Source organism: Schistocerca gregaria, chromosome 3 (assembly GCF_023897955.1).
Source record: "Schistocerca gregaria isolate iqSchGreg1 chromosome 3, iqSchGreg1.2, whole genome shotgun sequence".
NCBI classification, from domain to species: domain Eukaryota; kingdom Metazoa; phylum Arthropoda; class Insecta; order Orthoptera; family Acrididae; genus Schistocerca; species Schistocerca gregaria.
Window position 1 is genome coordinate 697,103,714 of NC_064922.1, and position 24,746 is coordinate 697,128,459.

The following is a 24,746-nucleotide window of genomic DNA, read 5'->3' on the forward strand; positions in this document are numbered from 1 at the left end:
TAAGTTCTGCAGAAGTCAATGTACTTACCTCATGATAAACAAAAGTGAAATGCTTTGCGTATAAATATCTTAGTTATTACGCTTATTGCCGTGATGAAGGAAGTACTGTGCTGTAACGTATTGTTGTGCTACGGAAAAGGCTGTCACATTGTAGCTATGCCACAAAAGTTACTACTAGAACATGTTTTCCTTTCCAGCAGAATTCGGAAAAACTGTGCAGATATAAAACAGAAACACCGCAAAAGCAACATTGTAAATTGTCACTCATTAGTAGCGTCGTGATAAAATCGTGTAGCTGTCAAATAAACCAAATACTAAGTCATCTTTAATGTCACAAAAACTACTTGAAATAAGGAATGTCTTTTCAAATAAACCATAATGTTGCCTTAAAATCTCATTAACATTATATGTTCCAAGTATGTAAGCCTGATAGTCGTTACGTAATCGTGCAACTAACAAGCAAGAATGTACAAATAACAACACTGTGTCGTCTGTTCACTATAACAATGCATTCGTAATTTCTGTTTAAATAAGTTCTCTTGGTTCTTGACTGGATATTGAACTTCAAACATAGTTGCATGTTAACAGATTCTAAGTCTGACAAATTATACTAGTAGCGTAAAGTGAAAAATTTTATGGCAAAGACAAAGTTAAAAAGCAGATTATCTTTCAATAAATGGTTTTACATGTGAAATGTGGTGCAATCCTTTACTCTTCCTAGTGGACAGAGTTCAAACTTCACAGCAATTATCATGTTGTATCCGTCGGTAGGGAATGCTAAAATTTTTCTCAAGGTTAGCGTCTATATTGTTTTTCGCTGAGCTGGCGCACATAGCTGCCTGCGGTGCGAGTCATTGTCTGTCTCTTTATTGGGATTAGGAGACCTAACTTCTACAAATTCACCTTGACGAGAAGGCCCTGCCCTGTTTGAAGCTCGCCATTTCTGATGGAATTCAGGTCTGTCGTTTTGTCGGTAGTTTCCATAGTTTCTTTCTTGTCGGTTAATTGGTGGAGAATTTCTACCTGAATTATCACTGCATGGTGGACCGTTGCGTCTGAAGTTATTCTGTCTCCCTTGATAATAATTATTTTGGTTGCCATATTGTCTGTTTCTATGATTGTCTCTGTTATATTCATTACTACGGAAATGCGATCTTTCTCTGTAACTCTTACTACTGTGCCAACGGTTGTCATACGGGTGGTGTCTGTTTTGGTCACGATTTGTGTTAGGAGAATAGCCTTGTCGTGTCCAGTTATTGTTTCTCTCATAGCGGAATTGCGACGAATGTGACCTGCATTTGTTGTGTTCCTGTTTTCGCGTTCCGCGATTGTCAGTGTCAATTTCTAATTCTTTTAAGAGTCCCTGAAAAGCTTCAATGTCGCCTTTGCAACGTCCTGCCAAAATAATGTGTCGTAAATGTTCAGGCAATTCGATTGAGCAAATGCGGATTAGTTCTGAGGGGCTGTATGGGTTTTAAAGATACTGATTCTTATGTAACATGTCTTCGAAATATTTGACAAGACTGGAAAATTCAGATTGTTCGAAATCTTTCATCATTATGATGCTATGTTTTACTCGGTCTTGTGTAGCTTGAGACCAATATGCTGAGAGGAAGGCATGATAAAATTCTCCTTCACTGTGACAATCGTGAATGACGGATCGCATTCTTACAGCTGGTTCATTCTCCAAGTAGTAGTAAATTCTAATCTGTGCTCTAATGACCAGTTGGGAGGAAAACAATGAGAGAATTGATGGAGCCACGCTTATGGATGAATGTCGCTGACAGAATTTTTTAATGTTTTGAATTTACGTGTAGTAATGAACAGCTTATAGTCAAAATCATCATGTCGGCTAGTCGCATGTTGGTCATTGTTACATCGTTTCGGCGGTTCCATCTCAAAATTCAATGCGCCTTGCCAATTTCTTTCATAATTTCCGAAGTGTGTTTTGTGTTATTGTTTTGTGGTTGTTCTGTATTTCTGTGTCCCTCTTCCGGTGTTGGAGAGCGAGTGTCCTCTGAAATACGTAATGCTTGTATTACCTGTGTCAGCTGATCTTGTACTTCCCGGATTTCTCTTTGGTGTTGCGTATTAATTTGATTCTGATTAATGTTCGAACTCTTCTGTATCATTCAGATAAACATCTACTTTTGCAGGTAAGTTAATGAACTGATCAAAAGTTCGGCTACTTTCTACGTTGGTGTACTTATTTCGTCAGTGTGTTTTTCTGAACCAAATTTCTGAGTGTCCATTTGTGTTGAAATCGTATCTACTATGTCCTTTAAGTTTTGCTGAGTTTTTGCAAGTTGCGTAACCGAATCGGTAGATGCAACTGAGTCAATTTTAGCTTGCAACGTCCCATGATTTTCATGAACACTAGTGTGCAGTTCTTTTATGGCTGATTCATGATTCTGTAATGTATTTTCATGGCGCGAAAAAATAGGTTGGAAATGCTCACAAATTTGTGTTTTTACATCATTACAGACTTTTTGACATTTCGATTCGATCTTATGCAACTCAGTAGTTAAATCTTTACTTGTTTGTTCAAGCGTATGTTGCACTGAGCCTAACTTTTGAAGCTTTTGTTCCATTGTGTCTAACTGTTGAAGATTTTGTTCCATTTTGTCTAACTGTTGCTGCGTTTGTCTCTGGTGTTGTTCCATTGTGTCTAACTTTTGAAGCTTCTGCTGTGTTTGTCTCTGATTTTGTTTCATTGTGTCTAACTGTTGCTGGATATGTCTCTGATTTTGTTTCATTTGTTGCATTAATTGCAATAATAATGTATTAGTGCTTGCAATCTGTTCCTCTATGCTTTTCGGCAGTGCATTTGCACCGGCAACATTCACATTCTGACAAGCAGAAAATGTGTCTTGACTTATTTTAGAAAACAGTGAGGACGCAATACCTGAATGTACAGTATTTGCAAGATTGTGTCCTGTCATTTCGGATTCCTGACCAATCGATCAATAATGCTCCCCTGTTCACTAATTGCTTCACTGCAGCCCACTCCATTTCCCTATGCACAGTTACCAAATTACTACTTTGAACATTAGTTATTTCATTACACTGTGGCGCTAATACACTGCTTTCGTCTTCACTGTCATTTCTCAGTTTACTTTGTAGCATAGTATTACGTTTTTCACACGCGATTATTGTCACAATGTTTCACAGGACAACACAGAAAACCACAATCTCAAGAGCAAAATAACAGAACACATTAACATAGCACTGAAAATAATATCTAGTTAATTGCAAGTGCAGCTGCAAAATACTTGGTGCAAATCTACATGCATGCCACAACTCTTTTACTGTACAACAATGTAAAACTACAATTATAAAGGAGATTCTCTCTACAATTACGCACTAGCAATAAACAAAAGCACACTAATTACACAAACTACAAGAAAAAAATCAGAATATTCCAGTGAGGTATCCTGGCAGGGTCGCCATATGAAACGTCCCCTTGCAAAAATTGTACAAGACTGTGCTTAAACTGACACACAATATTTTTTTTTTTAGCTCAACGCAATCTGACTTTAAATAATCCCTACAAAAGAATGGCCCTGACTAAGATTAACCTATACCTTTCACAAATCACTTAACTCACAAAAACCTTAGTTACTCAAGATACTGCAATACAGCGAGCGCCACTACTACCAGCTAAATAAAAGATTCAAACTATGGAAGGCACTAACTACTGATAGGCATAGTCAGCAAATGAAAGATTTTAATAGAGAGCAAACAATGTATTTACCTTAATAGTCATAATATATATAACAGTTCATGACATCCAGTCTTACAAATTTCAAAACTCCGCCATCTCTCTCCCCACATCCACCACTGCTGGCGGCTCACCTCCAACTGCGCAACGCTAAGCGCTGTTAGCATCCAGCTGCCCCTGCCCAACACTACAATGGCACACAACAATGCAAACCAGCCACAGACTGCACACGGCACAGCCAGTGATTTTCATACAGAGCGCTACGTGGCGGCGGCGTTACCAATAAAAAAAGCTAAACACAGCCTACTTACAAACTACAGACAACTCGAGCCATGTACATCCTTCGTGGTGTTATGACTTGAACTGATCGGTTGTCGGACCTCTTCCGTCTGATAGGCGCTGATCCTGCATTGTTGTTTACATCTTTGGGCAGGTTTAATGACATCTCTGAACAGTCAAAGGGACTGTGTCTGTGATACAAAGTCAACGTCTGTCTTCAGGAATTCTGGGAACCGGGTTGATGCAAAACATGTTTTGATGTGTTTCTTATACTTGTTATCTTACCAGTATATACATTAATTACATATCAATGTTTAAACGACGTCTTTTGGCCTACAAATGTATTTCCTTGCTAACTCCTTCAGGTTGTTAGTACCTTCCATGGATCACTAATGCCGACTTGGGGCCCAATCGGAAAAACTGGCCAAACTATTCCTCGTGTATACTGGCCAAGGTGTTAAACCAAATAAGAGTTATCTACTTCCAGAAAGCATACATAATACAACGGATAACATTGACTTCCAAACCGTTTTATCTCTTTGGGATAGTTTTAAATTAAATATCTCAACTTACTTAAAACCGTCTCTGTTCTGTTAGATTTGGTCTAATACAAAAATCCGACTGAAACGGTCTGCTGTAACAGATTGGTAATTTTCCAGATACTGGGACATGAAGATGCTTAGAACTTATGCCCAGAAATAAAAAAGACAAAACAAACACAGAATCGAGCTGCAGTGGCACTGGCCACATTATCCGCTTTGACATGGAATATTGGTCACTATGTAACCGTTCAAAAAATAAATAAATAACTAAATAAAATATAATTCATATATATAGTTCCATTTATCACTTAAAATATACCTTGTAATACTTAGAATCAAAATGTGTAAGTAGTAACTTTCTAACCATGGTGTCGTGAAATTCCCTTTGAGTGACTTCTTCACCCCCTCCCCCAACTCCTAACCTCCTCCCTACGCTCATATGGCTCGAGGTGTCTCCCCACAACGAAAATATTTGCCCTTGAGCTGAAAAGTCTGACGACCTCTTGTCTAGAGGATACGGTAGTTGGGAGCCAGCAAGCATTTGCGAAAGAGAGATTTCCGTTACAACGAATCGAATGCCATGCATAAAGCCGTTACTCGACACAAGTGTGCCTACTGCAGCGCCTTTGGCGTTTTATTCTGAGCCTCGTCTATTTAGCGTGGTCATTTTCGTGGACGTGTCAGGGCCAAAACTGTATGTGTTATGAACAACTGTCGGTTGTGTAGTCTGTCATATGAATGGTGAAGGCGTGGTTATAAAGGACTACCATTTTTGAGAAAATATCGAAATATAGTAACAAAATGTAGCAACAAGCAATGATAGAAAAGTTTATTCATAACCAAAGCACAGTTCACGGTGGAAGTTCTTGTGAAAGGTCGTGTAGTAAATTATTTACACTCCTGACAACTGAAAGAATAGGAAAATATCATGCAAACGTTTCAGAACAAATGCATTTATTTGCTCGAGAAAATGTATAAGTGCAAGCACATGGAACAACATGTCTACAACGCAGTAAAAAGCTGCTTCTTCTTTATCTTTTCTGTCTTCCTTCCTTGTTAAATGCCAAATTGCATCGCAAATTATGTTTCTCGTCATATAATTCTGACATTTTCACTGTTGAAATAACCTTCATTAAGACACATGTATTTATTCACGTTTTTATTTGTGCGTAGTGTAGCTTTTTCCCTGTAAAACATAAATGCGTTTCTACTTCCTGATATTTCTTCTCTCCTTTAAGAGAACACTATTAGGAAGTATTACCGGGACTTTGAATAAGATTTCAGTGTCTCACGAAAAGAAAGCAAACAACATAATAAAGATTAAGAAGACCTGACAGCATAAAATCCGTTTCTGTAATAGGAATGAGCTCCTCCAGAATAGGTTAAAATACGATGTCATCAGACGCCGCTGTACTCCCCTGTTTCTACGCATTCTCAGGTGCACCTTAACTTGGAAATTTAGATCACAATTGGCACCACCCATACATTACTGACGTCATAGACACACTTACGTCATGACGGGTTCGAATTTACACGCAGCCACAAAAGGCACCCACACTTCTAGAAGTCAATATTGACCAGAAAGTCGCTCGTATGAAACAGGTTTAAAAGTTACTTGTGTCATTCTGTTGTATAGACCCTTGAGTCCGTGGTAAATTAGGGTATTGTCAAGATTATGAATTGATGAAACTGTGTGGCCACTACTTGGCCTGTAATTTGAGGAACAGTGTCATGTATAAGTCAATTATAACTCGATGTAAAATTTAATGCCCTGTGAGACCTGAAAACTGTAAAGCAGTGATTTATCTGAGCAACTGTATTTTGGTGATACGCTTTCAGTGATTCAAGTTGTCTCTTTACGTGCCTTGTTAATTGATTTACGTTTCTTTATTCTGTCACTGTAGGGTCTGCTTCGTGTCCGTGCTGTCTCTTGGTATTTGCTTAGGTGTGGGTCGCAGTGGGCTGTCCTTGTGGCAACTTGTTGACTAGTGAAAGTTGTTTCAGGTTACGTCCACTTCCCGTTTCGTGAAGTATCTATATTGCATGTGATATGTGTATTAGGTTAAGATTTTCTGATTATGTATTCATTTGTGCACCTCTAAGGTTTTTCATTTTACTGTGGGCTGACAGCTTATTTTCATGAAATGTTATGTTGTAAAATTGCGTGTGAAATCAGTTGGAAAATTACGCGTGAAATCACGGTTGGTTTTGTGATATGCATGGGCTCAGATATTTGCGTGGTTCATATTGTTAGTAAAATTAAATTACAGTTGGTTGAGAGTCCACGCTCTCGCAACCCTCAGCAAAACTTCAGTCCCACCGAAATCCTGCATCACAATTTTCATGTCAAAGTTACCTACTTTCCCAAAAGTACTATGCGAACTTAAGGTTGGTGAAAACACGAAACGAATCTTGGCATAAATGAAGCTACGTAAAAAGTCACCCCTTGCTGTGTTTCCTAAACCCAGGAACACTATAGGGGGGAAATCGTTACATCGCTACTAAACCATCGTAAATTTTACTGCTCCAAATTTTATTCAAAGGAAGTCCTCATTTACAGCTTATGCTCTAGTTAATTACGGTTCTTAGATTTTAAGTATATGTTATTTGCGAAATAAATACAATATGTCCTGTTTTATCCTCTATAACATTAATGTCACTGCTCAAAACTTCATTAGAAAACAATTCATAATTTGTGTTATGCGGTAACTCCAAGACTATAAGGTGTACAACTTTGCTTCCGCCATTTGCCGATAGGTGGCGACAACGGTAAGTAGCGGTCGAAAGAAACAGATCGCAGACGTCAGGCAGTTAGCTTGGACCTCGGTCAACATAACCTCATTCAAACATTAGTCGATCTGTGTCTGCATCATAAAGTTGTTTTTGATTGAAAATGTTAGTTTAAGAGCCTAATTCTCGTCTTTTGCGATAGGTGTTACTGTTTTGTTTCAATATGAAGAAAACAGAGACTGGGTCTCATCGAATGCTCTCAAGTACGTATGGTAAGGACACCATTTGTGAAATAACGTGTTGTGAGTGGTTTCAACGCTTCAAGAACGGTGATTTTAACGTCGTAGACCGGCATAGTGGTAGAAGAGAGAAAGTTTTCGAAGACGCAGAATTGAAGACATTGCTGAGTGAAGACTCGTGTCAAACTTAAGAAGGATTGACACGATTTGTGGAAGTGACACACCAAGCCATTTCGAAACGTCTCAAGGCTATGGGAATGATTCATGAAGAAGGAACTTGGGTTCCGTGTGAGCTGAAACCAAGAGACGTCGAACGGCGTTTGTGTGTTTGTAAACAATTGCTTCAGAGGCAAAAACGGAAGAGATTTCTGCATCGCATTATGACCGGGGACTAAAAGTGGGTTATCGGTTCCTTAAGATAACCGTAAACGCAAAAAATTATGGGGATATCCCGGCCATGCTGCCACGTCGACAGCCAAACCGAATGAATATTCACAGCTCCAAGATCAGGCTCTGCATTTGGTGGCATCGGCTCGGTATCGTGTACTATGAGGTGTTGAAACGAAGTGAAACAATAACAGGTGCTCGTTATCGAACTCCATGCGTTTGAGCAGGGCACTGAAAGACAAACGGCCGCAATACAGTGAGAGGCACGATAAAGTGATTTTGCAGCACGACAACACTTGACCCCACGTTGCAAAAGGGGTCAAAACGTAGTTGGAAACTTTAAAATGGGAAGTCCTGCCCACCCGCCGTATCCTCCAGACATTTCCCCCTCTGACTATCACCTGTTTATATCAATGGCGCATGGTTCAAAAAAATGGCTCTGAGCACTATGGGACTCAACTTCTGAGGTCAGTAGTCCCCTAGAACTTAGAACTAGTTAAACCTAGATAACCTAAGGACATCACACACACCCATGCCCGAGGCAGAATTCGAACCTGCGACCGGAGCGGTCTCGGGGTTCCAGACTACAGCGCCTAGAACTCAATGGCGCATGGCCTGGCTGACCAACACTTCCGATCTCATGAAGAAGTCACAAATTGGATCGATTCGTAGATCGATTCAAAAGATGAACAATTTTTTCGATGCGGGATTTGTACACTGCCCAAAAGATGGGAGAAAGTAGTGACTAGCGATAGAAAATACTTTGAATGATACATGTGTAGCCAATTTGTTTCATTAAAGCCTCAAATGTTGGCGAAAAAACGGCGGAAGCAAAGTTGTACACCTTGTAATACACATACAAAAAGAGAGTCTTCTGCTGTAGACACCATTATTACAATCCAAGCAAGTCCTACATCGGAGTTCTGCTCAAATTACTTTCCAGAAGTGGCTACAAAATATCGTCGTCATTCTTCGTTTAATCGAAGGACAAAATGAGCATTTTTTCTCCCTTGGCATTTTTATTATCTTCAGTTAATTCTCCATCTTCTGTGTCTTTATCAGCTTCTTCAAGGTAATCATCTGATATTTATCAAAATCAGCACCATCCATACTGCGCTAATTTCATTAGCAGAAGACGAGATTCGCACTGGAGAGGGTCAGTATGTTTAAACTGACATTCATCTAACCGTGACTGCTTGGTAGTTCACCTACGATTCCACACTAAGTTTAATTACAAGCGATGAAACGAATATGCCGACTATTAGAAAACAAGCCCTAATATTTACTACAAAAATATCAATATCAGCAAACCTCTGGAATCAGGCAATAATAATCCAGTCTTTGTTAACAACGATGTTCATCATTAAGGTACTCAAGAGCATGTGTCGCTAATGAGTCCAGAATGGCGGGTACCGCAAAGAGATATCAACTGCAATCGTAAATTTTATGTAGGTTTAGTAACGTAGGGTTATGTAATTGAGCATCGACCTTGTGCTCAGTGTCAATGGAGGAACCGTTTACTAAAAAGTGTTCTTCGGCTCCGCCACTAAGGACTGAGGAAAAAGGAACGAGACCAACTGTACAAATTTCTTTAGTTAGCCGTGTCCGACTCCAAATTAGAACCAAAGATTTTATATTCATCCCTTTGATTGCTTAAAAGAATTCTGACTGTCGTTCTCCATGAGACTGGGACGCAGTTCCACCTTACTTGCTTGCGATGGAGCACAAGTTTACGTCTGCAGTAAACTGTCCGTGAACTGCTAGTGAGTGAGCAATTTTTATATTTCAGGTAATAAAAATATAGTTCACAGTATAAACAAATAAAGCACTAATACGCCCTGACAATTATAGTACTTCCTAAATAATGCGAGCACCTTCATTTCTTTTGAGTCTATCAATTTTACTGCTGAGTTTGTGATAAGAAGATAGCTATCAACGTAACTTTTCTGTCCCTCTATCTTCCCATTTTTGCTCCTTTCTTCTTTCTCTTATTTTTTTAAAATGAAAAGCTACTCATCTCTTCCTGATTACCGAAATTTTGCCTAACTTCTGTCAGCTTATTTGTATTTTAATGCCATCCGTAACAAAAATTTAACACCAAAAGTAACCATTAGAGTCCGGCGGAGAAAATTCTATAGAGAAAGTGCCTGAGACTGAGCGAAATATTCAACAAAATTTTTTGTCTTAATAATTTTCATGTTTTCTCATTTCAGCCAGTTGCCGCTTAAGGTGAGTGGCACGTTGTGCATTTTCTTAACAGCTTCATAGTTGCTGGTATTGTGAAACTACATTCTGAATAGTTAATTCAGAACTGTTTGTAAGGCATACAGATATAATTCTAATGCTTTTCAGTTGAAACCTGCTGTCCCTCTTCCGGTAATGTTTTTCATTCATGGAGGTGGCTGGATAGGAGGCACTGCAAAAGGGTACGAGGCAGGCTATCTCCTTGATCACGACGTTGTTCTCGTCACCATCAATTATCGTATCGGTGTTCTAGGTAAGTAAATGTATTCAAAATGATCTGACCTGAAATTAACCAGATAATATGAAAACACTGCACTGTACACGGAATACGATTACAAAAAGAAGCAGACGATTTTCATGCTGTTAATTTGCGTATTGTGAAAGAGCTCCCAAGTACACTGTTGTGACACGTCATTCAAAGAAGGAAACCAACATATTTTTCAGATTATCATTTGCTTTGCTTTCTTCAGTTGTTATGTGGAAGACCACCACTGGCTTGACTGTTGTTTCGTCTGCGTGTCTTCCACCGTTTCATGATGTCCTGGTGCCCCTAGCAATTTCTAACAAAAACTTTACGCTGCCACTTTGTTCACAACCGAAAGCGTGAAACAGTGTTCATGAGAACACACAATGCAAACTAAGACTTTCGTAGGGATGACAGTTTGCCAAATAATACAACACGCTTTTTGGCAGGAGCGCTGTCTCAAGCAACCTTTATGCTTGTGGTTTGTCGATACCGTATCCGTATTTCGTAAGAAAGTACTCTTAGAAATGATGGGTGGAGACGTTGCAGTCACTCGGATTGGATGGTTATTACCCTTGGCAGATGACACATGCCCCCAGTTTGCCGTTCAAGTGGAATTATATAAGAAGAACATTGAGAAGAGATTTATTGAGCAGTTTGTGTAAATGGAAAAATGTCTAATCCTTAAATCCTCTGTCACTCGTAATTCTACTAGAAAACTTATCTCGGAGAGCCTACTCTTTTAGACATAGTAATCAAGAGGCTAGGGCGCACAGTTGCTGCACAGTTGCAGACACAGCATATCCAGAATGCAGCCACTTTCTTTAAGACTACAAATGTATTTAGTAAAGTAATCCTATAATAAACTCTGTTAGAACAAACGTGTTTTGATTTCTAGTTCCTTGGCAATGTGTTGAGTATATGAGTATATGGTGGTCCTAAATTGTATCTGAAACACCTCTGACTTTAGAATGCGATAGGCAGGAGTGGCCGAGCGCTTCTAGGCGCTACAGTCTGGAACCGCGCAACCACTGCGGTTGCAGGTTCGAATCCTGCCTCGGGCATGGATGTGTGTGATGTCCTTAGGTTAGTTTGGTTTAAGTAGTTCTAAGTCCTAGGGGACTGATGACTTCAGATGTTAAGTCCCATGGTGCTCAGAGCCATTTGATCCATTTAGACCGCGTTACGGGACGAGAAAATGGGGTTATGTGTGTGGTTTCAACGGGTAAGGTTGTGCTTGGTGATTTGTGGGTGCCTGTTATCGATCTCTAAAGTGGCGCGTAACGGTTGTTTTGGGCGTTTGGGGGAACCCTCTGGTGATTCTTGTCCTAAACTTTGAATGAGAATGTGGGGCTTTATTTGTAGTGTTTCGTAAAATTTTGTGGATTTGTCCTGAATAAAAGAGTAGATTTTGGGATTACCTAAAAGATTACTTATATGTTTATAGGGGACGTACCTGCCAGAGCCTGAGATGAGACGGAAAAATTTGTTTTTCACACACTTCAGCCTTGTTATTACAGTGTCTGAAGCCATAGACCACACCTCTGAGCAATACTGTATGACCTGACGTAGGTGCTGGCGCGAGAGGATGAGTCTGCATTGAACGGTTAGTTTGTCACCTATCAGGAGGAGATACAACCTACAAGAAAATGTGTAGCATTTGTTTGCTGCACGAGTGAGATGCTTGTTCCGTGTTAGACGTCGATCAATCTTAACGCCCGGTTATGTTAGAGAATTTCTCCAAATCAATTGCCTGCAGTCATTGATGATCAGGAAGCTTGATTTTTGGGGTAAAATAGATCGCCTGGCGCTTTGTGAGGTTGATCTTGATCTTCCGTCAATTACACCACTGCGTAATTTTGTCCAGGTGATGCTGCAGGTTGCTATGTGTTTGGAGGAGACTGCGATTTCTTTTTCAAATGGTGGTGTCATCGGCATAGAGAGCAATGTCTTCAACGATTTGCTTAGCAATGTAATTCGTGTATGTGGTATAAAGGACGGGACCTAAAACCGAACTTTGTGTGATGCCTGCCGCAATCTCCCGTGTCTAGCCGCACTCGTCTCCGTTCCTTCCGAAAAACTGTCTTCCTGTAAGGAAGGAGTCAACGATCTAGATTATGTGACCTCGGCACCCTCTCTGATCTACAGTGTAAATCAGGCCATCGTGCCCGAAATGATCAAGTGCCTTCTCTATGTCCAGAAACACTGTTGCTGTTATTTCTCTCCTTGCCCTGGCCAGCCAAATGTGCTCTACCAAGCAGAGGGTTTACTAGATAATGGAATGCTCAGTGCGCAGTCCAAACGGTTGCGGCATAAGAATATTATTTTCAGTCAGGAACTGACGAAGGGTAAAAGTATTATTAACTTTAGGATTTTACTGAGGCCAGTTGGGAGGGAAGTGTGTCTGTTGATTTCGGGAAGGAGTAAGTTTTTGTTAAGTTTGCGTAGGGTGATGATCTTCGCAGCGGATGTATGTTAGCTTCAGGCAGGCGCTATAAACGCTTGCTAGGTGTGTTATGGCCGGTTGAGTTTAGAGCAACAGGCCAAAGAACATTAATTTTACTCCATTTACACCTGTTCAGCGATCACTATTGGAAGCTAAATAAATAATTTTTATTTTATCAGGTTTCCTAAGCACGGACGATGAATTTTGTCCGGGTAATTACGGTCTCAAGGACCAAGTGGCAGCGTTGAAGTGGGTCCAGCAGAACATCGAGGCATTCGGTGGTGATCCTGGCAACGTGACGATCTTCGGCCAGAGTGCGGGAGGCGCTAGTGTGAACTACCATATGTTGTCCCCTCTTTCTAAAGGTACGTTCTGATAGCGAAACATACATATTTAGAGTAGGGACATATATCTAATATATAATTTAGCTGTTGTTGTGATTGCTCATGAGGAATAAAATAATTAGAATGGTTAAAATTTACTCTTTGGTCAGCAAAAGTGGTGAAACAAGGTCAGTTTTATGAAGCAAGAGCCAAATGTTTAACAAAAGTCTGAAATAGCTTTATTTGTATGTAGGGTGATGACCATCTCAGTTTTCCTCGCTCTATGTAGGACAGATGAAGCGATAAGATGTATGCAATTTCTCCGTATACTTTCTTTTTGGTAGTGTTATTAGAACCAGAGGCATTAATTGTTCTATTTCTTTACATTTTTAATGGCAACTCCGTTGATAATACCAAATGAACTGAATATTTTCTTTATCTTGTTATACGTTATAAATAAAAAGTAGATCTCCAATAAATTCAATCGAACATAAATAGTGAGGACGTGAGCTGTTTACAACTTCTTCTCTGCCAATGTATAGATGAAACCAAAGAAGCTTCCAGTATCAGACTCCAGTACAAATATACTGTCTATTAAAACTCTAATGATACGGTTACTGCATAGAAGATAGAATTGGAAATGTAGCATCAATTCTGCATTTGTCAAAAGTTTGATCTCTCTACAGTGTACAACAATGAGATTGGCTTCCAGCAGTACGCCGTTCCCTTCTTCTGCCAGCCTTCCTCATCAGTTCCGCACATGTAGTGCATCCCACGTCATTCATAATCTGCTGCTTGTATAACATCCTTGGTTGTTCCTGGCGATTCCTTCCATTAATAGCTCCTTCTGCTGCTGTTCCAGTGATGTTAGTGCTCCTTGTAACGCGACCTGCGAGTTTGTTTCTTCTTCTTTGGATGTGCCTCCACAGAGATCTGGTTTCGTATACTCTTCTCAGCATCTCTTCGTTGGTAGCCCTGTCACTCCAGCTTATCTCCATCGTACTTCTGCAGCATCAAATCTCCAGGGCGTCTAGCCGCCTTCTCTCTTGCTTCCCTCCTACTCAAATTTTACAGCGGTGTAGGATCACACTCCAAACAAATGCTGTCATGATCCGCTTCCTGATTTCCAGACTGATGGTCTTTCTCGTGAGTAAGTTCTTTCTGAAATTAATTGCAGTTTCGATCTGCTGTATCTGCTTACTATTTATTTCCAGCTTCTACCATCCTCTGTGATCCTGCTTGACAAATAAGAGAATTCCACTATAATTTCTAGTTCCTCTCTTTTAATTCTTATTTTTGAATGCTTCCCACTCTTCTTCAGCACTGCATACCACCACTTAGTCTTTCGCTTGGTTGTTCTCATACCACGCTGGTTACAGTCAATACTTTCCATGTGCTGAAGACCTTCTGTACGTCTTTTTTTGTCTCCGTGGCCACAGAAATATCAGCTGCGTAAATCAGCAAGTCTATCGTCTGCCGTAATGTTTTTAGCTACGTTTGCTGTTCAAGAAATGACGGAATTATCTGAAACACTCTGGAATCATTGGCAACTCTTCATACTGTGCGAAGCATACTATAACTCAATAGCCGTTAGCCATCAATTTTAATTGTTACTGGAATTACAGCTCGTTTGTGAAATGACTGTTGTATTATTGAAACAGCACAGATGATCATAACAGTATGGTGCACGTAAATCAAAACATAGTTCAACAACTCAGGCAAGCGGCAGTAGTAACTGCAACACAGTACGGGTCTAATGGCATTGAAACGGTCTTAAAGACATCAGATCTGTACAGTCTCCTTTGCCATGCGACAATAAATTCTTTAATAGGGAAATAGCATGAATTCTTCTTTTAAAAGATGAGTATAAACAAAGTATGAAATACAGATTATACATAAAAATCTGAAGTACACAGTAAACAAAACAATGACTTAAGAACTGAGACTTGCAATGGATAATCTGATTATACCAAGCACCATATTGTAGACTAGACTTATTCCTAATCAATAAATTCCTTATGCAGTGCTATGGCACGCCATCTTTGCGATGGTTCAGAAATTTCTGAGGATTGGAACCAGGCTTTTTTTTTTTTTTTTTTTTTTCATCAGTCTACTGACTAGTTTGATGCGGCCCGCCACGAATTCCTTTCCTGTGCTAACCTCTTCATCTCAGAGTAGCACTTGCAACCTACGTCCTCAATTATTTGCTTGACGTATTCCAATCTCTGTCTTCCTCTACAGTTTTTGCCCTCTACAGCTCCCTCTAGTACCATGGAAGTCATTCCCTCATGTCTTAGCAGATGTCCTATCATCCTGTCCCTTCACCTTATCAGTGTTTACCACATATTCCTTTCCTCTCCGATTCTGCGTAGAACCTCCTCATTCCTTACCTTATCAGTCCACCTAATTTTCAACATTCGTCTATAGCACCACATCTCAAATGCTTCGATTCTCTTCTGTTCCGGTTTTACCACAGTCCATGTTTCACTACCATACAATGCTATGCTCCAGACGTACATCCTCAGAAATTTCTTCCTTAAATTAAGGCCGGTATTTGATATTAGCAGACTTCTCTTGGCCAGAAATGCCTTTTTTCCCATAGCGAGTCTGCTTTGATGTCCTCCTTGCTCCGTCCGCCATTGGTTATTTTACTGCCTAGGTAGCCGAATTCCTTAACTTCATTGACTTCGTGACCATCAGTCCTGATGTTAAGTTTCTCGCTGTTATCATTTCTACTACTTCTCATTACCTTCGTCTTTCTCCGATTTACTCTCAAACCATACTGTGTACTCATTAGGCTGTTCATTCCGTTCAGCAGATCATTTAATTCTTCTTCACTTGCAGTCAGGATAGCAATGTCATCAGCGAATCGTATCATTGATATCCTTTCGCCTTGCATTTTAATTCCACTCCTGAACCTTTCTTTTATTTCCATAATTGCTTCCTCGATGTACAGACTGAAGAGTAGGGGCGAAAGGTTACAGCCTTGTCTTACACCCTTCTTAATACGAGCACTTCGTTCTTGATCGTCCACTCTTATTATTCCCTCTTGGTTGTTGTATATATTGTATGTGACGCGTCTCTCCCTATAGCTTATCCCTACTTTTTTCAGAATCTCGAACAGCTTGCACCACTTTATATTGTCGAACGCTTTTTCCAGGTCGACAAATCCTATGAACGTGTCTTGATTTTTCTTTAGCCTTGCGTCCATTATTAGCCGTAACGTCAGAATTGCCTCTCTCGTGCCTCTACTTTTCCTAAAGCCAAACTGATCGTCACCTAGCGCATTATCAATTTTCTTTTCCATTCTTCTGTATATTATTCTTGTAAGCAGCTTCGATGCGTGAGCTGTTAAGGTGATCTTGCGATAATTCTCGCACTTGTCAGTCCTTGCCGTCTTCGGAATTGTGTAGATGATGCTTTTCCGAAAGTCAGATGGTATGTCGCCAGACTCTTATATTCTACACACCAACGTGGATAGTCGTTTTGTTGCCACTTCCCCTTATGATTTTAGAAATTCTGATGGAATGTTATCTATCCCTTCTGCCTTGTTTGGCCGTAAGTCCTCCAAAGCTCTTTTAAAGTCCGATTCTAATACTGGATCCCCAATCTATATCGACTCCTGTTTCTTCTTCTATCACATCAGACAAATCTTCACCCTCATAGAGGCTTTCAATTATTCTCTCCACCTATCTGCTCTCTCCTCTACATTTAACTGTGGAATTCCCGATGCCCTCTTAATGTTACCACCGTTGCTTTTAATGTCACCAAAGGTTGTTTTGACTTTCCTGTATGCTGAGTCTGTCCTTCCGACAATCATATCTTTTTCGATGTCTTCACATTTTTCCTGCAGCCATTTCGTCTTAGCTTCCCTGCACTTCCTATTTATTTCATTCCTCAGCGACTTGTATTTCTGTATTCCTGATTTTCCCGGAACATGTTTGTACTTCTTCCTTTCATCAATCAACTGAAGTATTTCTTCTGTTCCCATGGTTTCTTCGCAGCTACCTTCTTTGTACCTATGTTTTCCTTCCCAACTTCTGTGATGGCCCTTTTTAGAGATGTCCATTCCTCTTCAACTGTGCTGCCTACTGCGCTATTCCTTATTTCTGTATCTATAGCGTTAGAGAACTTCAAACGTATCTCGTCATTCCTTAGAACTTCCGTATCCCACTTCTTTGCGTATTGATTCTTCCTGACTAATGTCTTGAACTTCAGCCTACTCTTCATGACTACTATATTGTGATCTGAGTCTATATCTGCTTCTGTGTACGCCTTACAATCCAGTATCTGATTTCGGAATCTCTGTCTGACCATGATGTAATCTAATTGAAATCTTCCCGTATCTCCCGGCCTTTTCCAAGTATACCACCTCCTCTTGTGATTCTTGAACGGGGTATTTGCTATTACTAGCTGTAACTTGTTACAGAACTCAATTAGTCTTTCTCCTCTTTCATTCCTTGTCCCAAGCCCATATTCTCCTGTAACCTTTTCTTCTACTCCTTCCCCTACAACTGCATTCCAGTCCCCCCTTACATACTGCATCAAGCTTTCAGTATCCTCATACACTTTCTCTATCTGTTCATCTTCATCTTGCGACGTCGGCGTGTATACCTGAACTATCGTTGTCGGTGTTGGTCTGCTGTCGATTCTGATTAGAACAACCCGGTCACTGAACTGTTCACAGTAACACACCCTCTGCCCCACCTTCCTATTCATAACGAATCCTACACCTGTTATACCATTTTCTGCTGCTGTTGATATTACCCGATACTCTCCTGACCAGAAATCCTTGTCTTCCTTCCACTTTACTTCACTGACCCCTACTATATCTAGATTGAGCCTTTGCACTTCCCTTTTCAGATTTTCTAGCTTCCCTACCACGTTCAAGCTTCTGACATCCCACGCCCCGACTCGTAGAACATTTTCCTTTCGTTGATTATTCAATCTTTTTCTCATGGTAACCTCCCCCTTGGCAGTCCCCTCCCGGAGATCCGAATGGGGGACTATTCCGGAATATTTTGCCAATGGAGAGATCATCATGACACTTCTTCAACTACAGGCCACATGTCCTGTGGATACACGTTACGTGTCTTTAATGCAGTGGTTTCCATTGCCTTGTGCATCCTCATGTCGTTGATCATTGCTGATTCTTCCGCATTTAGGGGCAATATCCCACCCCTAGGACGAGAGAGTGCCCTGAACCTCTATCCGCTCCTCCGCCCTCTTTGAGAAGGCCGTTGGCAGAATGAGGCTGACTTCTTATGCCGGAAGTCTTCGGCCGCCATCGCTGATTATTTATCAAAATTTATGCAGTGGCGGGGATCGAACCCGGGACCGAAGACGCTACCCCTATACCACGGGTGGAACCAGTAACCCTGTAATAACATTGCTGTTCCTTAGAATTTTCCTCGGCGCATGTTGTCTAGCTGTCTTCGAAGTCTCAAATGTTGTCAGTACGATTCAGGTATAGAAATATCATTGGAGAAGTTGAATGAAGGTCTTGTTTTCTTACAAGAATTCTTCGAAAACTATTGTCTCAAAACACATCTACGTTAACATCTTATAGCGTGGAACTTAATCCGATTGCCTCACTGTAATGTATGCCATTTGGTTGACTCTCAAAATAACCAAATGTAATATACTGCGTACAAATAGGCAGAAAGATCCGTTATTGTATGATCACATGATTGCTAAATGGCCCCTGGGAGCACTGCGTACGCGGGGATGAAAACTATAAGGACTTCATAAAATTAACCGTAGGGAAGCCAGATGATAGTGTAAGGTTTGTTGGAAGAATCCTTAGGAAATGTAAAACATCCACGATAGAGCCAGCTTACAGAACCCTCGTTCGACCGATACTTAATATTGCTCGTCAGTCTGAGGCCCGTACCAGAAAGAATTGATGGAGAAAGTAAAGAATATTCACAGAAGTGCATGGCGTTTCGTCACAGGTCCGTTTACAAAGAGGGAAAAACATCACGGATATGCTCATCCAACCCCAGTGGCAGGAGATTGTAAGAGAAATGTTGTGCTTCACGGTAAAGTTTGCTGTTAAAATTAGTAAGCATTCTGTATTACAAGACTCAGCCAATGTATTGGTTTCTCCAACGTACGTCTCGCGAAAAGATCATGGAGATTAAATCAGATTCGAGCTCACTCGGAGAAGTATCAACAATCATTTTCCCCATGACTGGGCACAGGAGTGTGAGGAAATGACCGTGTAAGACGCGAACAGAGCAAAGAAGCCTTAAGAATAAAACACATTACGTTGCGCCGTTTCCGAATTAATTATAATTGAAGTTAGCCAATCAGGCCGTTGCACGCGAACATTCAAGAGACCGGATAGATACAATAATTAGTTCAAGTTGTTCTCATAGCAGACATGATAGTTTACGAGACTGTTCACCCTTTGTCTCGGGTTCGAGCCTTACTGCCTTCTCAGATTCAATTTTTGTATGGCTCTCTTGTTTGATCTTAGGAAATCAAACGGAGTACACGTCTGTCAGGTAATACCGTCTCTGGCGGGCAGCTTGAATTTGTGCTCGCAACTGACTGATTGGTTAACTCCACTGCTAATTAACTCGGAAACGTCGCAACGTATCGATTTTTTTCTTAAAAATTATTTTTCGGCACAACCTACCCTGCAGCACCGTTACAAGATTTTCAGACTGTTTCTAACCACCCTGTATAGTGAATTACGTAAGCGTAGCATCACTTCAGATGACGGCAAATGTAAAGACGGGCTAACCCTCAAATACAAAAGCTTAGAGATGAGTGTTTCATCTGTTGCTGAGTAAAGGAACTATCAAAGTTGACATTGGTCTCATCCATAAATATCACATTAGGATATTTAAGAATGACAATCAATGTCAATTTTGATAGTTGCCGTACCCATCATCAGATGGCAACACTTACTTCTAAGCATTCACATTAGAGGGTTAGACCATTTTCCCGCACATGTCTTCATATAAATTGAATGTTCTGAGTATACAGTCGCAATATTATCAGAAACTCGCATTTGAAATGTGGAACATTGTTGTCTAGCATACTTTGCCGTTTTCCTTTGAGCACTTTAGATAATTTGTGGAGTTATATATTTTTGCAAAATTGTTACGCTCTATACATACTTATAAACAGAATACAGACATTATGCTTTTTGTATTATTCAAAGAGGCAAATACTTTGATATTCGTCTCAACTCCTTCTACGGGTTTCTCGTTGAGGGTTTCTTATCACCAAGAGCACACACATCGATCTGTTTGTGAAAATACAGCATGTGACATTTCGTGTAGTACTGTGGTTAATGTGAAACCACCTAACGCCGTGCTAACGCTATTTATGGAGACATTGACAGAGTGTTCACAGAATATTGTGTTACAGTCTCAGGTATGTAACAGTGGTGAATTACTGTTAAGTAAGTGTATGGAATGTAAGGCATTATTTATCGCGAAACGTAAAAATTAAATACAGTATTGACAATTGGTTAAGTAATAAATTTCGGATTAATTACCTGCTATGCAAGAAAATTACAGGGAAAACAACGTTGAGTTGTTGGAGTAAAAAGAAATTCTTACAACAATATGTCAAACATTGCTTCACTTCCCAGAAAACAGAACTCTGATACACTCTTAAATCCTGTCCAGTAAGTGAAAGCGACACATAGATTTCACAGAATTTGTAAAGAAATTGTTAGAAACTAATAAAATCGCTAATATTATTTATTTAGACTGTTTCTTAATCTTGGTAAGTAATATCTAATCACTATAACTTGTAGTGTCTCCTCACCTACTCTCAATTTAGGAACTCGTTCAGTATACGCCCTTTTCATTTAGAAAATGATGAATGCTGCGTTTATGTTCCAGGTCTGTTCCAGAGGGCTATTTCCGAGAGTGGTGTAGCACCAGCAACTTGGGCGGTCCGAAGACCAGGTTTGGACAAGGCGCGCAAAGTGGCAGCCCTGCTCGGATGCCCTACAGAACCAAACGCCGCGTTGGTCGAATGCCTGCGGGGCATCGATGCGTTCAACCTCACTGCTACACTGTGGCACTTCATTGTCAGTACTTGTAGATTTTTATCGATTTCAACATGAGAGCACAAGCTCCAAAAAGTGGAATTCTTAGAAATATTACTGGACTTAACGTGAAATTACATGTTTTTTCAATGCACTACATTAGTCATAAAATCCTGAAAGAAGGACATGTTACGCATTTCATGTCAGTGAAATGTAGCACTAAACTGCACCCAGCTGCTAATACAGATAGTTTGCTCTTGCATATTGAGACCGGACTACAGAGCATTTTGCAAGCATATATTTCTCAACAGTTAGGCAAGCAGGTTGTCTGCTTTGGCATGGGATACGCTGCGATCGTAAAGTTGAACTTATTTATCTCAAACAAGTATCTATCATTGGTAAGAAAATACCACCGAGTTGAGTGCAATGGAAGCATTAAAGAAAGGTTTTAAGATGAGAAAAATGCGTGCTACAGTAAATGTTGTTGGTTGTTACGTAAGCTGAGGCCACGAAAGACTCTGAACAAACAAACAAGTTAGTCACTCCCAGGATACATCACGATAAAACGAAGTGACATCGCCTCTGTTCTTTAAAACAGCCTGTATGCGGCAAGGAAGAGACTCCATAAGTTTCTTCGGGTATGCCTTACCCAGCACAAGCCACTCATTGATGACCGAGGTACCAAATTGCGGAAATTGTTTACATTGGAATAGCGTCGGGCGATTTGTCGGGAAAAGTGAGGTGTGATAAGGTGCCTGACTGTTTGTCAAAATATCAGCACACACTGAGGTGACAAAAGCCATTGGATACCTGCTAATATCGTGACTGATCTCCTAGTAAGGGGCGTAGAGCAACAGCTCGACGTTACATGGACTAAATAAGTCGTTGGAAGTCCCCTGCAGAAATATTGTGACATGCTGCCTCTATAGCCGTCTATAATTGCAAAAAAATGTTCAAATGTGTGTGAATTCCTAAGGGACCAAACTGCTAAGGTGAGCGGTCCCTAGACTTAGACACTACTTAAACTAACTTAAATTAACCTATACTAATAACAACACACACACACCCATGCCCGAACTCGAACCTCATGTGGGAGGGGCCGCGCAGTCCGTTACATGACGCCTCAAACCGCACGGCCACTCCGCGCGGCGAATATTCTTCAAACCAATCGCGAACAGCTGTGGCGCCGGTGACATGGGGCATTTTCAACTATAAAAATTCCATCATTGTTCGGGAATTTGAAGTTCATGAATGGTAAATGGTCTCAAAGTAACCGAAAATAACCATTTCCAGTCAACGAACCGTCCGGTTGGACCAGAGAAGCCAGTGACTTCCATACAAACACAGCCTACACCATTGCGGAGCTAAAGCTAGCTTGATCAGAGCTTTGTTGACTACTTGGACCCATGGTTTAGTGGTGCCTGCACCACACTCGAACCCCACCGTCATCTTACCTACTGATATCGCCACTCACCTGACCAGAACACGGTTTGCTAGTCTCCTAGGGTTCAACCGACATGGTCAGGAGCCCAGGGCACGCGTTGTAGGCGATGCCGTATTGTTAGCAAAGGCACTCGAGTAGGCCGTCTACTACCATAATCCATTAAAGTGCCGGCCGCTGTGGCTGAGCGGTTCTAGGCACTTCAGTCAGCAACCGCACAAGTGCTACGGTCGCAGGTCCCAATCGTACCTCGAGCATGGATGTGTGTGATGTCCTTAGGTTAGTAAGGTCAGATGTTAAGTCCCATAGTGCGTAGAGCTATTTCAACCATTTTGAACCCCTTAACGCCAAATTTCGCAGCTCTCCTAACAGAGACGTTGATTTCTGCGGTTATGTCACGCTATGTTGCTTGTCTGTTAAAACTGACAACTGTAAACAACCGCCGCTGCTTTCGGCCGTTAAGTGAAGACCATCGACCATTGTTTGTCCGTGGTGAGAGGAAACGCCTGACATTTGGTATTCTCGGCACACTCTTTGACACTGTGGGTCACAGAATACTAAATTCCCTAACGATTTCTGGGAAGATATGACCCATGTGTCTACTCCATGTACCACTGCGCGTTCAAAGTCTGTTAATTTCCGTTCTGCGGCGATAATCACGTCGGACACTTTTCACTTGTATCACCTGAGTACAAATGACACCTCCACCAATGCAGTGCACTTGTGTAAGCGATACTATCGCCACCTGTATACAAGCATATCGCTGTCCCATGACTTTGTCACCTCAGTGTATTGGTGCAGCCTGTTAAGACGGCTATTGTCTTCCAGAAAATCTGGAGTGTCTGCAACACACTAGTCATCAAGATACATCAGAAAAGAGCAACACCTTCTTGCCAACAATACTGGAATAAAGGTACTCGTCATTTTCGCAGTAACAGGCGTGATACAAATGGCTCTGAGCACTATGGTACTTAACATCTGAAGTCATCAGTCCCCTAGAACATAGAACTACTTAAACCTGACTAACCTAAAGACATCACACACTTCCATGCCCGAGGCACGATTTGAACCTGCGACCGTAGCGGTCGCGCGGTTCCAGACTGAAGCGCCTAGAACCGCTCGACAACACCGACCGGCTAACATGCGTGAATGAGTCCGAGTCAGTCTAGGACAAACAGTCTCGAAATTCAGTGACAGATGGCCACAATTAAAGTGCAATTACCCACGGAGGCCTGTGTAGGCTGTAATTACAGTACGGCAGTGAAATTTACTAGGTAGGTAAATGTGCTAATGTGGAATCGATTTTCACTGTAGAGAAATTAGTCCCAATTTTGGCTATCGGATTCAAATCTGGCGCTGTATCTTATGGATTCTGATCGGGACGAGCTCAGAAAACGTTGAACGAGTAAGAGAGGCTTAATGTTGATTTTTATTATCAAGCGCTAGTGACACAATTATTTCACTATGAGGACCAGGGACGTCAACGAGAAGCTGCATTCTTAAAACGATGTGGTTTACAGTTGCTCGCGGCACTTCCGTTGTGATCTGACCAACGTACTGCTGTATACTGGCGTTTAAATCACATATAGACCGATCGTGCCCCTGGTGAACACGTCCTTTAATATACTCAGGACCAAGTCACATGGATTCAAATCAGGTGACCTTGCAGCCCACCCAGCAGGAAAACCTCTGGAGATAAATCATTCGTGGAAAGTTACATCAAGCAGCAGATCTTTCACTGGGCGAGTGACATGAGGCATTGCCCCATCTTGCATGATATCGGTGGTTTCCACACAGTTGTGCTGTTCCAAAGCAGCAACTACCTGCTGTACATGGAGGACTCGATGGCAGGCAGGCGCCACGGTGCACCTGACAGGCCCTCTGGGTGTACCGTCTTCTGGGCCGAGAAAAAAGTGCTTCTGAATCGACACCGCACAGTCAAATACTGCGAGTGCAGTTCTTCATGCACAACACGCTTTTCAGCAGCGCTCCAGATTCGGCGGTTATTTGTATTCGCTGCATCCGGTACTGCGAAGTGTGCCTTACCACTCCGCAAATACTGCTCACCCCTATGTCGTCAACTTAGATCCGTACCAGACACCAAGAGAAAATTCCTAATATTTCTGCGGATCACGA

At 41.1% G+C, this 24,746-nt stretch overlaps 1 protein-coding gene across 1 annotated transcript in view; it reads left to right on the top strand.

Annotated features, from left to right (window-relative positions):
- Positions 1 to 24,746, top strand: part of LOC126354702 (juvenile hormone esterase-like) — a 127,278-nt gene that overhangs the window by 27,558 nt on the left and 74,974 nt on the right. Inside the window, exons 3-5 of the mRNA XM_050004521.1 lie at positions 10,251 to 10,395; positions 13,012 to 13,197; positions 21,021 to 21,211. Of these exons, the coding sequence (XP_049860478.1) occupies positions 10,251 to 10,395; positions 13,012 to 13,197; positions 21,021 to 21,211 (522 nt within the window). The remainder of the gene's footprint in view (positions 1 to 10,250; positions 10,396 to 13,011; positions 13,198 to 21,020; positions 21,212 to 24,746) is intronic.